The sequence below is a fragment of the Schistosoma haematobium genome, chromosome 6 (genome assembly GCF_000699445.3).
Source record: "Schistosoma haematobium chromosome 6, whole genome shotgun sequence".
Lineage (NCBI taxonomy): Eukaryota > Metazoa > Platyhelminthes > Trematoda > Strigeidida > Schistosomatidae > Schistosoma > Schistosoma haematobium.
The window spans coordinates 4651396-4667115 of NC_067201.1; the positions used below are offsets into that span (position 1 = coordinate 4651396).

At 35.3% G+C, this 15720-nt stretch overlaps 1 protein-coding gene across 3 annotated transcripts in view; it reads left to right on the forward strand.

Moving 5' to 3' along the window:
* The window catches only part of MS3_00008358 (uncharacterized protein), a gene marked incomplete at its 5' end in the record, with an annotated part of 190353 nt that overhangs the window by 125639 nt on the left and 48994 nt on the right, over window positions 1-15720 (forward strand). For all 3 annotated transcript variants that reach the window (XM_051216721.1, XM_051216720.1, XM_012936397.3), the window contains one exon: window positions 2799-2980. In XM_051216721.1, the coding sequence (XP_051065316.1) occupies window positions 2799-2980 (182 nt within the window). The remainder of the gene's footprint in view (window positions 1-2798; window positions 2981-15720) is intronic.

A 15720-nucleotide genomic window follows, 5' to 3' on the forward strand; every position in this document is an offset into this window, starting at 1 on the left:
TCAGAAACTGAAATCAAAATTTCAAAACTGATATCACTAGGCATAGTTACAAAAGTTATGTCTTATTCAAAAACTAAAAAAAACATAATAAATTAGTCATCGTTACAAGTTACATACAATTTTGTAAATATCAGTCACTTTGGTAACAACTCCATGAATATATGTCTATACGTTAGTACTACAATACAACTAAGTTGAGGTTTTCATTAAAACCGATGATAAATTAATAATTTTTTAGAGTTACACCTTATGACAAATTTGACTTTTTACAGGTAATCAATGAATTGTATAGATATCAGTTAAGGGGTTGTGGAGATTGTCAAGTTATTGATTGAGATCATGAACCGATTGATATTAGACCACTATTGAAAACCTGAAAGTACTGGACGACCATTTAGTCCTATTTCAGGACTCCTCAGCAGTGCGCATTCACGATCCCGCCTCGCGGGATTCGAACGCGGGGCCCTCAGTCTCGCGCGCGAACGCTTAACCTACTGGATCTCAATCAAAAACTAAACAATCTCCACAACTTCTAGACTGATAATTACCATGTGCTCATTAGTGACTAACTTCGTGAGAAAATTAATGGAGTTCTAGTGAGAAGCCGTGACCAGTGGAGCTAGTCTGTGTCGGGTTGAGACAGGTATCTACCTCAGTACAATGAAAGAAGGTCGCGCAACTTCGTGGATTGGTTGAGGTCAAACATTAACACCGTAGGATGCCGGCCGGCTCACTCAGTGGTCCAGTAGGTTAAGCGTTCGCGTGCAAGACGGAAGGCCTCGGGTTTGAATCCCGCGAGGCGGGATCATGGATGCGCACTACTGAGCAGTCCCACACTAAGACGAAACGGTCGTCCAGTACTTCGCTGTTCTCAATAGTGGTCTAATATCAATCGGTTCATGATCTCAATCAAAAAGTTGTATAAATAGTTTATCTAAATATTTGGTGAAAAACATGCACATCTGATTAAGAAATAAGAAATAGTAATCAGTAGAATCTTGAATTTATATTTCATCCTATTTCGGACATTCTACATAGGTTTATTTGGATCTCAATGCTGATGTACAGATGGGGACTAAAAATCAGTATTTTGTTTGCTGACATTTAGCCTTTTGAGACATAGGGTTAATGTCAAATAGTACAATTCAAACTTCAATAAATCTGTGTTACATAAAAATGATAATCTATTGATATTATCGAGAACTCATGCTTGTTTGAACTGAGAACTGAACCCTAAAATTATACCACTGAATGTCTTCAGAGTGATTCTAATGGTTTTGCATTTGAGAGAGCTTAACCTTTAGACCTCTGAACCGGTATCCGACAGTGTTAATGTCTAACTTCAACCAATCAGCGATACTGCGCAATCGATCTCCATTGTTTTCGGTGAACAAGTACCTCACAACAGACACGGTTGGACTCAACTGGTCACGGTTTATCACTAGAACTCCAGGAAATCCATCTTGAAGCTAGTCACTAGTGAGCACATGGTAGTTATCAGTATAGGGCTTTGGAGATTATTGAGTTTTTATTAAGATCATGAATGGATCAATGTTAGACCACTATTGAAGACCTGAAATCACTGGCCGGTTTACATCACTGATTGATCTTACCCAAATAACTAACAAAAACTGGGCAGAACTGGAGACCTATTTAAAAGCTTAGTTCATAGTGTAACGTTTACTGTAGAGTATGGTTATTCATATGAATGGATAAATGAATACCGAGCGAAAATTCAAGGCTTACTATCTTTAGTTTCATTAATTCATTCACAACTTATAGTATCACTAGAAGATTTTATATTGCTACTGATTAGTTGAATTACTATCTACTGTGCATATCCGATACGTATGATTATAAATAGTTCTCATTTGTTAGTTTACATTAATCGTTTTACAGATATTATTTAAACATAAAATAACTTACAAATTGTTTACAACAACGGGGATAATCTATAATGCATTTCATACAAATTTGATTTCTTTACGCCTGTTACCCCCAATCGAGCATAGGCTGACGATCAGCATTCTCCAACACACTCTATCTTGGACCTTCCTTTCTAATTCTATACAATTGTTGTTCATTCTTCTCATGTCCGTCTCCAATTATCGACGTAATGTATTCTTTGGTCTTCCTCTTTACCTTTGGCCTTGAGGATTCCAAGTGAGGGCTTGTCTTGTGACACAGTTAGGTGCTTTCCTTAATGTGTGTCCTATTCACTTCCAGAGCTTCCTGATTCCTTCCTCCACTGGAATCTCGTCTCTTCTCTCCCACACTAGGTTGTTGCGGATATTGTCTGGCCAACTGATTCGAAGTATTTTGTGTAGACAGCTGTTAACAAATATTTATATCTTGTGAATAATGGCTTTTGTAGTTGTCCAAGTTTCCTCCCCGTACAGTAGAACTGTCTTCACATTTATATTGAAAATTCTGACTTTGATGTTGGTTGACAGATAGTTGTTTTGAGTTCGAGAGGTTCTTCAATTGTCGATATGTTGCTCTTGCTTTGCCGATCCACGCCTTCACAACTGCATCAGATCTACCGTGTTCATCAATGATGTTGCCCAGATATGTAACGGTTTATGCATCCTCCAAATCTTCTCCATCAAGTGTGATTCGATTGGTGCATGTTTTGTTGTATCGGATAATCTTGCTTTTCCTTTTGTATTTTTTGAGACCTACACAAATTCGATGTGTATACATTTTTTGCCACATTTTTAAGTTTCATATCACTTCATTTATACTTCAGCCAGATATATTTATTTAATCATTCCGATTTCTCATTTTCTATACTACAGATGGCAAGTGAATAGTGAAGTACAAACAGATTTTCAAACAACTCAACAACTAACCGACTATGAAGATGATGATTCCACAAGAAATAGACCAATTTCTGATACATTACCCTTGAAAGTTTTCAATAATTATTTTTCTCTTGGTGCAGATGCTGCAACGGCATTACAATTTCATGAATCAAGAGGTATGTTTTCTATGGAAATCAATAAATTCGTGATATTAGATAAAATACATTAATTTATTTTGCTATCTTGAAATACCTGCATCTTGATGTTGCTATCTACAATGAGATTTGAGTTTAGTACCTATAACCTTAAACTTCAAAGCCTTACTAGTTTGTTTAACTTGTATGGTGTATATTACGTTAATCAAAAATGTTTGCAGTCTGTACTAGTCATGACTGAATTTTGATCGATCTTTTCTATTTGGAAAAATTAGTCATAATTATGTTGTTATTAGATTAAAGATCCTCTATAATTTGATTTATCTTCATTGAAATCAAATTTAATCCACTTTTTTTCATACTTAACCATAATAAATGCCTATTTTTGAATTTCATTAATGTCAAGCGATAGGAAGTAGAAGGTAGGAAACCCTCGATATTATCAGTGATTACCTGTAATTTCTTGGGAGGTGATATATCAATTTTGACAAGTTAAATTGGTAATGTGATCAAAAGTAATAACAATATTGATGTCAGTATATAAACATCCGTCTAATTTTCATATGTAAATGTTCTTATCATCTATTAGTTTCAGAGATTTCTTACTTTCTTCAACAAATTCACAGTGATTCAGTCGCCTGAATGTTGCTAGTAGGTCTTGCGCACGAGTGTCGGCTAGCGCGAATGCTAGATCTGGGTTTTTCTGTCAACTAAATCTAGTTACCTAAATTTCCAACACAGTACACGAGATAATAAACGACCGTTCAGTGCTTTCAGATTTTCCATGGTGGTTTAGCTCCAATTGACTCATGATGTCAACCATTAAAATTACTATAATATGCACAAAACCCCTTCTGATATTATTCGAAACTATCAAGTTCAACCTTCACATAGATACTTACATAGTTTACGAGATGTCAAATCACTCAGACAATTGGTTACATCCTGATTCGATCGGTAGAAATAGATAAGATTTAAGGACTAGGCAAATATGACTTTGACGACGACTTGTCGCTCAATCAATATTAAATTTTCAATAATAAATTATTATGAACTAAATAGGAAATCAGTAGTCTGATGATACTTCCTAAGATGGCGATCCTAAATATTCAAATTCAACTCTCTTGATACACTTTTCCATTGATTCAATTTGATTACATTTACCATGTCGAGTAGAGACAGGTATCTACCTTAGTACAATGGAAAATAGTCGATAAATTTTTGTAGATTAGTTGAGATTAAACATGAACACCGTTGGATGCAGGCCGGCCCAGTGGTCCATTAGGTTAAGCGTTCACTCGCGAAACTGAAGGTCCTGGGTTCGAATCTCGCGAGGCAGGATCGTGGACGTGCACAGTCAAGGAAGAGCCCCACAATGGGGCGAAATGGCATGTTCAGTGATTCCAGGTTTTCCATGGTGATCTAACACCAGTCGGTTCATGATCTCAATCAATAACTTAGTAATCTCCCCAACCCCTATACTGAAAACATGAACTAATGAATTTATTTCAGTTACTATACAACATTTAACATAAATGTAAAAACGAAAAATTGACACATCAATAATAATGAGGTTATATTATCAATTATGTATTATGTTGGGTATTTTCCAAAACAGTGTAAACCACCAATGATTAACTGATAAACAATAGTTAAAATCATGAGTCATTTGAAGCTAGACCACCTTGGAAAACCTGGGAGTACTGGACGGTCATTTCGTCCTAGTACGGGACTCCCCAGCAATGCGCATCCACGATCCCGCCTCACGAGATTCGAACCCAGGATCTACCAGTCTTGCGCGCGAGCGCTTAACCATTAGACCACTGAGTCGGCTGACATCCAATGGACTTAATGTCTAACTTCAAAACCCTTTCTGATAATAGTCATCTGCTCACCAGTGACTGACTTCAAGAGGCATTTCCTGGAGTTCTAGTGAGAAGCTGTGACCAGTGGAGTTCAATCAGGTCTGTTGTGAGATATCAACTCACTGAAGACAATGGTGTACAGTAGTGCAATTTCGTGGATTGGTTGAAGTTAAACATTAAGAACAATGGATGCCAGCCGACTCATTGGTCTAATGGTTAAGCACTCGCGTGCGAGACTGATAGGTCATGGGTTCGAATCTCGTGAGGTGGGATCGTGGACGCGCACTGCTGAGGAGTCCCATACTAGGACGAAGCGGCCATCCAGTGCTTCCAGGTTTTCCATGGTGGTCTAGCTTCAATTGACTCATGATTTCAACTATTGAAATGTCTAAAAACCTCCACAAAACCCCTTCTGATGATAAACAATATTTAAATCATTCAATATGTATAATTTATGTTGTCTCTAAGTAATTAATAAATGGTAAAGAAATTATAGTCTTAATAAAAACTAATGACCGGTATACACGAAATAATACAGTACATAATATAAATTTAAAAAAAAAACAGAATTATTTCCTAAATTGATTTTTATTTCAGTTTTTATTCTTTTTCGATACAGTTCATTAAGCAAGCATAATTTTACACCAAAAATAAATCAAAAGACAGGAAGATCCTTTTTAAGAGGATCATATTTCAGCATATCGATTGATGTATTGATTACTATTTGAACAGATAAATATTGGCCCCGAATACATATGCACCATATAAGTCATTCGATTTGTGTATGGGCTATGATACTGCTTGGGTGCCCAAACCGAAACAGGTGATTTTTCGTAGAGGGCCACACCTCGAGCCTTTACCCTGGAGGTTTAATTCACAAGACAGTGAAGCAACGTAAGGAGATGCAGTCCCATGGTAACCATTGACCAACAATAGGTTCATACGCCATTTGTTCCCTCAGGATCCTGGAGCTCATGTGCACCATTGGTTTGAAATCAGGGTTTTCCAACACTCCTAGGTGGATCCTCCATATCCACCATCTCGGTTATGAAGCAGGACATTCGCTTTTCGTCCTCAATTTTGTAAAAACACCGCCTCCATGAGAAGGCAGTCAGTAGTATTACCCTGGCAGTGGATGTATAAGCGTGGCCAATCTGAGAGCATTCCGAGAGGGAGAGTTAACTCTCTTCACTTATGACCATACGACAGCATTTGGGGGCATCAATATACTTGGACACTTTAGAAAACTGATTTCTGAATTAACTGAGAATTGTTTCAAGAAAAAGATGATAATAATAATAAAGGAAAGATGCAATAAGTGTTGTATGTTGTTTGTACTGAAAATGAAAACATAAATTTTATCTAATTAGTAAAAGAAACAACGATTCTCTAACGATAGTTGAAAACAATCAACTACCTTTGAAAATATTTAATATTATCAAATTGAAATGATGAATCTCTTTTAGAAAATAAAGTGGTGACCGGACCAATGACGCAGAAAACCCGTGCGAGCAGTCTGAAGTACTTATCGGTCTTGCTTCCCGCCTACCTTAGACCAGCCAGTTAAGTCCAGAACACCAATCTCAGCCTCAGCGATATGAATCATTTATTTCAAACACACTAAGTTTATATACCAACCAGACAGACCACATCCTACCATAAAATAGAAAACAACATTTGTACAAGATTTAGCCAAATGTGGTTGTGAATGTGGGAAATAGTGATTGGTAGACAGGGCATAATTCAAGAATGGTAAATCGTATAATAATAGTTCATAGGTGAAAATAAGACTCATAATAAGATGGACATGAATATGAATAGTTTAGTTATTTAACAATTATACGATGAAAATATACGCATAGTATTGGTCCATAAATGGATCCCAAAAGTTACTATTCCTTATTCTCATCGAGATATAACATTCAGAAATATATTACTCTGATGAATTTGAACTTTCATTATCTTATTTAAATTTATCAAGTTGACTAACTGTTTGTAATAGATCTATGTGTGTATAGATTGTCATTTGACTCGATTTGATCAATATTTCAAATAAAAGTAACTAAAATTGAAGTACTTCTAAAATAGATCTAATTAACTAGCTGAATAAAACTACTTTTTATAAATATACACATACACATATATAGTTGAACAGATAAACTTTAATACCTTCATATCTTTAGTTAGTAAACATTCGTATTGAAATCAAGAGTATTATTGGTGACATTTCAGCAATTAATGAGAAGGTACTGTTGTACTTGTTTGAAGCTAAAAGACTTTGGTAAGTCGCTTAGCTACAACGTAGGGACCAGGCACATATATGCATCGGTCCAAGTTGCTACACCTCATTAGCACAGCAAGACGAACACCGGATCCATAGAAGCAGTTAACTCAGTGGTGTAATATATAAAGGAAAGATTACATATAAGAATACAGTACAGGAAGAAAGAATTAGTACTTAGAAAGAAATATATGAATCGATTTTAATCTCATCGTTTAATGGAAGACAGAGAATGTAAACGCCTACACCATTTTTATCGATTCTGAGCCATGTCACTCAGAGTCTCCAACGATTGATTACGATCGTCATGCGGACCCCAACCAAGTAATCTGCATCTACCAACATGGCTCAGACTAGAAGTTAGTGACTTCAAGGACTGATTCCACGTTTTGGCTGATTTGGCCACCCCTTCCCTAGCACTAGACAGCAATGCTTGTCACGGTAATCGGTGTTCACGCATACGTAACACATGACCCAACCATCTCAGTCGATGGACGTTCACAACCTCATCAACTGATTTACCATCATTCCGTAATACCCCACGTCTAACCTTGATAAAATTACACGACAGTGAGTTTAAATGGAATAAGACTTCACAATTTCTGTTTTAAATAATAATCTATCCCATAGTTAGAAGTGTTGATCTTTAATATATGAATTTAATGAAATTCAATAAAGTTAGAAGAATTATCTTTTCTAAAAAAAGATTATAGTTATTACAATACTGTAATGTATCAAGTTCATATGAAATAGTTCCCAATCTATGGTAAGATTAATTGGAAAAAATATACTAATTTCAAAATATCACTTTTACACTATAGTATTGTGTTTAATCTGTTTCCTCGTTTCGTCCTATTATGGGACTCCTCAGCAGTACACATCCACGATCCCACCTCGCGAGATTCAAACCCAGGACCTATGAGTGTCGTGTACGTAAGCTTAACCTCTGGGACCTTGAATACGCACTGCTGGGAAGTTTCATACTAGGATTAAAACGGTCATTCCATGCTTTCAGGTTTTCCATGGTGGTCTAGTGTTTTTATCAGCAAATTTTAAATTGGTAAAATAAAAATATGCTCAAATATTTTTAAAATATTTTATAAAACTCTATTTATAAAAAAAATGGCGCCAAAGTATAACTAACAACAGACATAGTTCTTTGATTAACTTCAATAATGTATGGGGGAAAATGTTTAAAAAGAAATATGCTTGTTATGATTGTTTGAATTAAGAAGTTTACAATGAAAAGAAGGAACAGTTTTTTTTCTCTCTCTCAATACAATCATCTGTGAATAATTTCAATGTATTATAATCCTTCAAGAAAAAAATGAACTGGGAGTTGAATATTCAATAGAACAAATATCAAAGTACTTGTTATCCACTTTAATCGTTTGATTAAGATCTTCCTACGAGATAATGAAAACCGAATAGATATTACTTATGTGTAACTTATGTATAAACAGGTTGGATAACTTAGAAATAGCCAACATCTTGTTATCTGTATTGTTTACTTACTTATTTACTCACTTACTTACCCCTGTTACTCCTCGTAAAGGAGCATAGGCCGGTCACCAGCATTCTCCATTCAACCCTGTCCTGGGCAATTCTTTCCAGCTCCTTCCAGTTGTTATTCATCCTTTTCATATCAGCTTCCATTTCCCGACTTAATGTGTTCTTTGGACTTCCACTTTTCCTCTTCCCTTCACGATTCCATGTTAGGGCTTGCTTCGTGATGCAGTTTGATGATTTGCATAATGTATGTCCTATCCATTTCCATCGTCTTTTCCTAATTTCTTCTTCAACTGGAAGCTGGTTTGTTCTCCCCCACAGAAGGCTTTTGCTGATGGTATCCAGTCAATGGTGTTGAGTATCTTGTGTAGACAGCTATTTATAAATATTTGTACCTTCTTGATGGTGGTTGTTGTAATTCTCCAAGTTTCAGCTCCGTACAGTAGAACTGCTTTGACGCTGGCATTGAAATCTGTATTGTTTGCTATTGAATAATCACTTGCCAGATAATATGAAACGTGTGTGGTGAAATTTTAAACTATGTTATATCTACTCAGTTCCTTAGGTGTTACTGAAATGTAATGATGATTGATTTTAACCAACAAAAAATCTATGTTCTGCATATCATATTAATCATTTTCAACTATTCCGTACCAAAATAATGTACACTTTTGTATCGAATCATGTAAATTACTGGTTATATTTGAGTTTATTCAATAGGATTCGAGCATTACTTAGTACTAGGTAAAAATGATTTTTGATAATATGAAGTGGCTAATCATTGTGGATATCACCTCTTTACAAGAAATTACTTACTTACTTGCTTACTTACGCCTGTGTGCTAAATATAGTTCGGTTGTCCTCACTTGTGTTCTCCTTCCCTACGGTAATACTTATGATTGATGCCTTCAAAAGATTTTAACTTACGTAAAGCTACATATTAGTTAACTAACTGTTTTTCCAGTCTTCTTAGCGGAGGCATGTATGTTTTATCAAATATATTAAATAATTAAGTCGCTTATAGTTTACATCATGGATTGATTTTAATTTAATTACTAGTGAGGCACTAAAAGCATTAAATAGCCGTTTTCTTTTCTAATGGAATTCGTTAGAAGTATTCATTCATTAGCCCTCCTAGAATCGAACAGAATACATATAGGTTTCACTGTAAGCTTTTAGCCTTTTGACCGTTCATTAAGTATCCTATGGAATACATATATAAACAATTCCCTGTAAAGAATGGTCATCGTTAACTGCCATTAATGATAACTAACTTTTAAGTTTGACAGGTTTGAACTCTATCGATCACAGTGATTTCACGAATTAAAAATTTAATCGCTCGCTATAAGGTTCATTATTCAATCCTGGGGGTTAAAATAATTGATCAGTGTTTCTCTATTTTTTTTATTGAAATCATGAGTCAATTGAAGCTAGACTACCATGGAAAACCTGGAAGCACTGTTTGACGGCCGTTTCGTCTTATTCTATGACTCCTCAGAAGTGCGCATCCAAGATCCCGCACCGTACGAGATTCGAACCCATGACCTATCAGTCTCGCGCCAGGCGCTTAACCAACTATACCACTGAGCTGGCCGGTATCCAACAGTGTTAATGTCCAACGTCAACCAATCCACGAAATTGCGCGACCATCTTCCATTGTACTGAGGTAGACACTTGTTCCTATCCGACACGGATTAGCTTCACTGGTCACGGCTTCTCACCAGAACTCCGAGAATTTTCTCACGAAGCTAGTCACTAATGAGCATATGGTAATTATCAGTTCAGGGGTTGTGGAGATTGTTAAGTTTTTGATTGAAATCATTGGTCAATTGAAGCTAGACTACCATGGAAAACCTGGTTCATGGAGTAATAATAATTTATGATGTAAATTGTACAAATTAGTAAACTTAACAAACTCCTAAATTTTTCTTACTATATTTCTGAATAACACAAATTTCAGTATGTACTTTTACCTATTATATACGGTGACGTAATCTATTTCATTATGATTATTGACTCAAATTACCTTGATTAGTTTATCATTTCCGTATACATATTCATGTATATTAGATTAAAGAATGATAACAATCTAATTATCAGAAGAGGTTTTGTGGAGATTTTATAAATTTCGCTGATTGAAATAATAAGTCAATAGAAGCTAGACTACCATGGAATACCTGGAAGCACTGGACGGCCGATCCCGCATCCCGCGAGATTCGTGGATGCGCACTGCTGAGGAGTCCCATACTGGGACGTAACAGCCGTCCAGTGCTTCCGGGTTTTCCATGGTGGTCTAGCTTCAATTAACTCATGATTTCAATCAGTGAAACAATCTAATTGCTTGTTTAAATATATTGTTAACATATATTGAAAGTTCTATATGGTTAAATGTGTACACATAATCAATAAAAACTAGGACAATTTTATGGTTTAAATCTATCGACTTTTAATTAAATACAATATAATTTAATTATGATTTTCTTTTTATTATTTTTTCCCCTCCATTTTCTCTACGTATTTTTTTTTAGTTGAGTGTTAATTATGAAATTTGTTTAATTGAAATTGAGCTCGTTTTATTGATTGTTAATGTTGTAATATAAAACCAGCTCATATCTATTATGGAACTTAAATAAATTGATATTTTAATTATTAAGCACAATTGGATGGTGGTGGATAGTAATGAAATCCAGGATGTGCGCCACTTCGTCCTGATTGTGACTCGTCCGCTGGATGTACCTGACATCTCAGAGTTGATGTTCACTCTGAGACTTAAACCTAGTACCGTTCACTTCAAACGCCACCGCGTTATCTGCTTAGCTACGGAGTCCTGATAACCACTTGTTTATGCAATCGGATGAAGTATAAATTCACTCGATATTGTTTTACTTGTATCTTCCAATTGTTATTTAGTACTGCAATTGATCAATCTCCTATTGGCATACGTGCATACTATGCTTATTGCCTCAATATTGCTTTAATTCACAAGTATTATATGCAAATATGGATAATGGCTAGCAGTGGAATCGAGGACGCGTGTTTCATCCTAATTGAGACTCGTTAGCATCTCACTGTTGATGCTTATTCTGTGACCGTTCACTTCAAACGTTATCACGTTATCCACTTAGGTACTGAGTCCTGATAGCCACTTGCTGATCAATTGCAGTACTAAATAACAATGGGAAGATACAAGTAAACAACATCAAGTGGAGATATTTAATTTCGTTTATATTAATCTATACTACTAATCTGAATGAATTTGTATCATTTTATTATAAAAAGTGTTTTAAAATATATTAATATTCACATGTGTATAGTTTAAATGAAAAAACCTTTTTCAATACTCTTCAAACTACTAATAAGTAATAACAGAGTAAGCAATTTATCTCTAGTTCTATCTTTTTTCTACTGACATATTTCATTACGTTAGTTCATTAATTAGTAAGTAAGTAAGTAGGTAACTGTTTATTAATATAATTACAAATCATTTATTACATAATTGATTTGGATATTAACTTCAAACTTGAGATTAAATTCAGCGAATATAATTTACTTACACCTGTTACCCTCAATCCAGTATAGGCCACTGAACAGCATTCTTCAACTCCACTCTGTCCAGCGCCTTCCTTTCTAATTCTATACAATTGTTGTTCATTCTTCTCATGTCTGTCTCCATTTCTCGGCGTCATTTATTCTTCGGTCTTCCTCTTCTCCTTTGTCCCTAAGGTTTCCACGTCAGGGCTTGCATTGTGACGCAGTTGAGTGCCTTACTCAATGTGTGTCCCATCCAGGTGATAAAAAAAATGCGTGCTAGTGAATAAAGAAAGATGATTAGTTCGAATTATTGTATATACATGATAAGACCACTTAGTCAATTAAAGAAAGGATCCAACATACAATACTACATAAAATACTGAATCATCAATCATTTATTATTTATTCAACATTGGTCATGATATACAAATATTGGCTAAGATAAGTAATGTAAAGAAAGTAATTAGTTGACCAGAAAAAAAAATATACCTTTAAATCATAAGATCCGTAAGTCATAATGTATTTAATTATAAGATAAAATGTTTGGGAATATAACTTTTTAGAAGATAATCGTCCAATATTGGTAATCAAAACAATAATATAACGTACACTTTTCAAAGAAACATTCTACTACTTCGGTTTATTTATTCATTGAACATCAGTCTATAAATAAATATTAATTTCAATGGTTAAGATCATGAGTCAGCTGAAGCTAAACCAACATGGAAAATCCGGAAGCACTGGACGGCCGTTTCATCCTATTGTGGAACTCCTCAGGTCTATTGTGAGATAGTAACTCACTGAAGACAATGGTGGATGTATCGCTCAATTTCGTTGATTAGTTGAAGTTAAACATTAACAACGTTGGATGCCGGCTCAGTGGTCTAGTGGTTAAGTGCTCGCGTGCGAAACCAGTAGGTCCCGGGTTCGAATCTCGCAGGGGGCGAGGTCTTGGATGCGGATTGCTGAGGAGTCCCACGATAGGACGGGACGGCCATCCAGTGTTCCCACATTTTCCATGATGGTCTAGCTTCAAATGACTCATGATCTTAACCATTGAAACCAATATAATATCCACAAAACCCATCTGATATTAAATAAATATTACTTAAGTAGTAATGAAGGGATAAATGGAAAAAAAATTGATTTGTTTGATCCATTAATTATTTCTTAACCAAATATCATGGAATTCAATAAAACAATATCAATTTCTTGATTTAATTAAGATTTAAATATAAGATACTTAAATAGAATTCTAAAAGAAATCAGGAAAATAAAAAAAACTTATTGTCATAATAAAGATATATATATATTATTGTGAAATAAGATAAAATGGAATAAATAAGTTCTTCTATTGCACAAGCAACAATAAATGCAGGAGAAGACGACCAGTGTAGTAACAGCCTCAACAGAACTAGGTCTCAATATACACAAAGGGAAAAACAAGATTCCCCGATACAACAGAGTATGCATCAATCAAATCAAACTTGATGGACAAGATTTGGAAGACGTATAAACCGTTACATATCTGGGCAGCATCATTGATGAACACGGTAGATCTGATGCAGATGTGAATGCGTGGATCGGCAAAGCAAGAGCAACATATCGACAATTGGATAACATCTCGATTTCAAAACAACTGTCTGTCAACCAACACCAAGATCAGGATTTTCAATACAAATGTCAAGACAGTACTACTACGAAAGCCATCATCCACAAGATACAAGTGTTTATTAACAATTAGCTATGCAAAATACTTTGGATCCGTTGAAAAGACACTATCAGCAACAACCCACTATAGGAGAGAACAAACAAGATTCCAGTGGAGGAAGAAATCAGGGAGAAACGCTGTAAGTGGATAGGACACACATTGAGGAAAGCACCCAACTGCGTCACAAGACAAGCCCTCACTTGGAATTCTCAAGGACAAAGGAGAAGTGGAAGACCAAAGAATACATTACGTCGAGAAATGGAGACAGACATGAGAAGAATGAACAACAATTGTATAGAACTAGAAAGGAAGGTCCAGGACAGCGTGTGTTGGAGAATGCTGATCGGTAGCCTATGCTCGATTGGGGAGATGAACCAAAAGAATGATCATTATGTTCGCAGCATGTTTTTAAGTAAACTGTTAGTTAATCACCATAAAAGTTTGAATTTCATTGAAATTGTTGATGGTGGCTAGCAATGGAATCCAAGAAGTGAGTTCCATCCCATGTAGGACTCGTCATGTGGATGTAACCGCATCACGGACTTGGTGTTCATTTCAGGACTCGAACCCACTACCGTTCACTTCGAAAACCATCATATTATCCACTTAGCTACTTAGTCCAAATAGCCTGTTGGCTTTTACATTGGGGTGAATTTTAATTTATTACTGACCCAAAGAGGACGGAATGTGCGTCCTGGAATTCACTGCTAGCCACCATCCATCTCTGCTTGTGAATTAAAGCAATATCGAGGAAACCCGCACAGGATACCAAAAAAAAGACATCAATTTCAGTCCTAACCATCAATGAGAAGATTCAAATAAGCAATACAAAAAAATAAATTATAAATTTTGTCATTGTATTTCAACTAAATAACTGTTGTGACTTTAAACCCAGCTTATTATCATGTGATTTATTCATCAATCGAAATGTGACTTATTCAATCCTAGTACTATGCCAAATCAATGACGTTCGACAGGCATGAACAGCCTAGTTTCTTTATTGGTCCTTCGTTCGCCTAGCTGGTCCAGTTGAGTCCAGAATACCAATAACAGATCCCACTATGCGAATCATTTATTTCAAAAATACTTGGTTTATATACCAACCAAACAGACCTCATCACACCATAAATTAGGAAATAACATTTATACATGATCAAGCCAAAATGTAGCTGTGAATGTGGGAGACTGTAATCAATAAACTTGATATAACTTAAGAATAGTAAATCGTATAATAACGATTGGTTGATGGATTGACTGATGAGTTGTTGTTATTGTTGGGACTTTCTCATTAAATCTCATTAATATTACTTATTGATGAGTAAATATACACTGAGAAAACAGTAGTTAGTTTTGTTAATTGTTAATCATTTGATAATTGAGTTGAATATATATAAGTTATATGTATATATGTATAATATGGCCTTTTTCATAAGTTCAAATGATGTTAGTGACTCTGCTTCGTTAACCAATCACTCTCGTAACCTTTATTATATAAACCACAATGGTGTTTAAAATCAGAATGCAAAGAGAAGCAGCAACTACAGTTTATTAACGGATAGAACAGATCACAAAGCTATAAGGCACATCAAGCAAATTTGAATAGGAGAGTATGTGCGAGCAATTGCATAGGAAAATTTATAGTCAAATTGCATAAAAGCACAGCAAGGCAAAAAAAGGACTAATAATAGTATTTGAGCACATATATACATGGGGAAGAGGATGAATCACTGAGTGGTATTTAATCAATCAATACTTTGGCTAGAGTCTATCATATGAACATAACGGTACAAATAAATATGGGAACTGTTACTATTCCAATGACATTGTCTGTTAAGTAAGTCAATCAAAAGGGCTTAACCAAAAT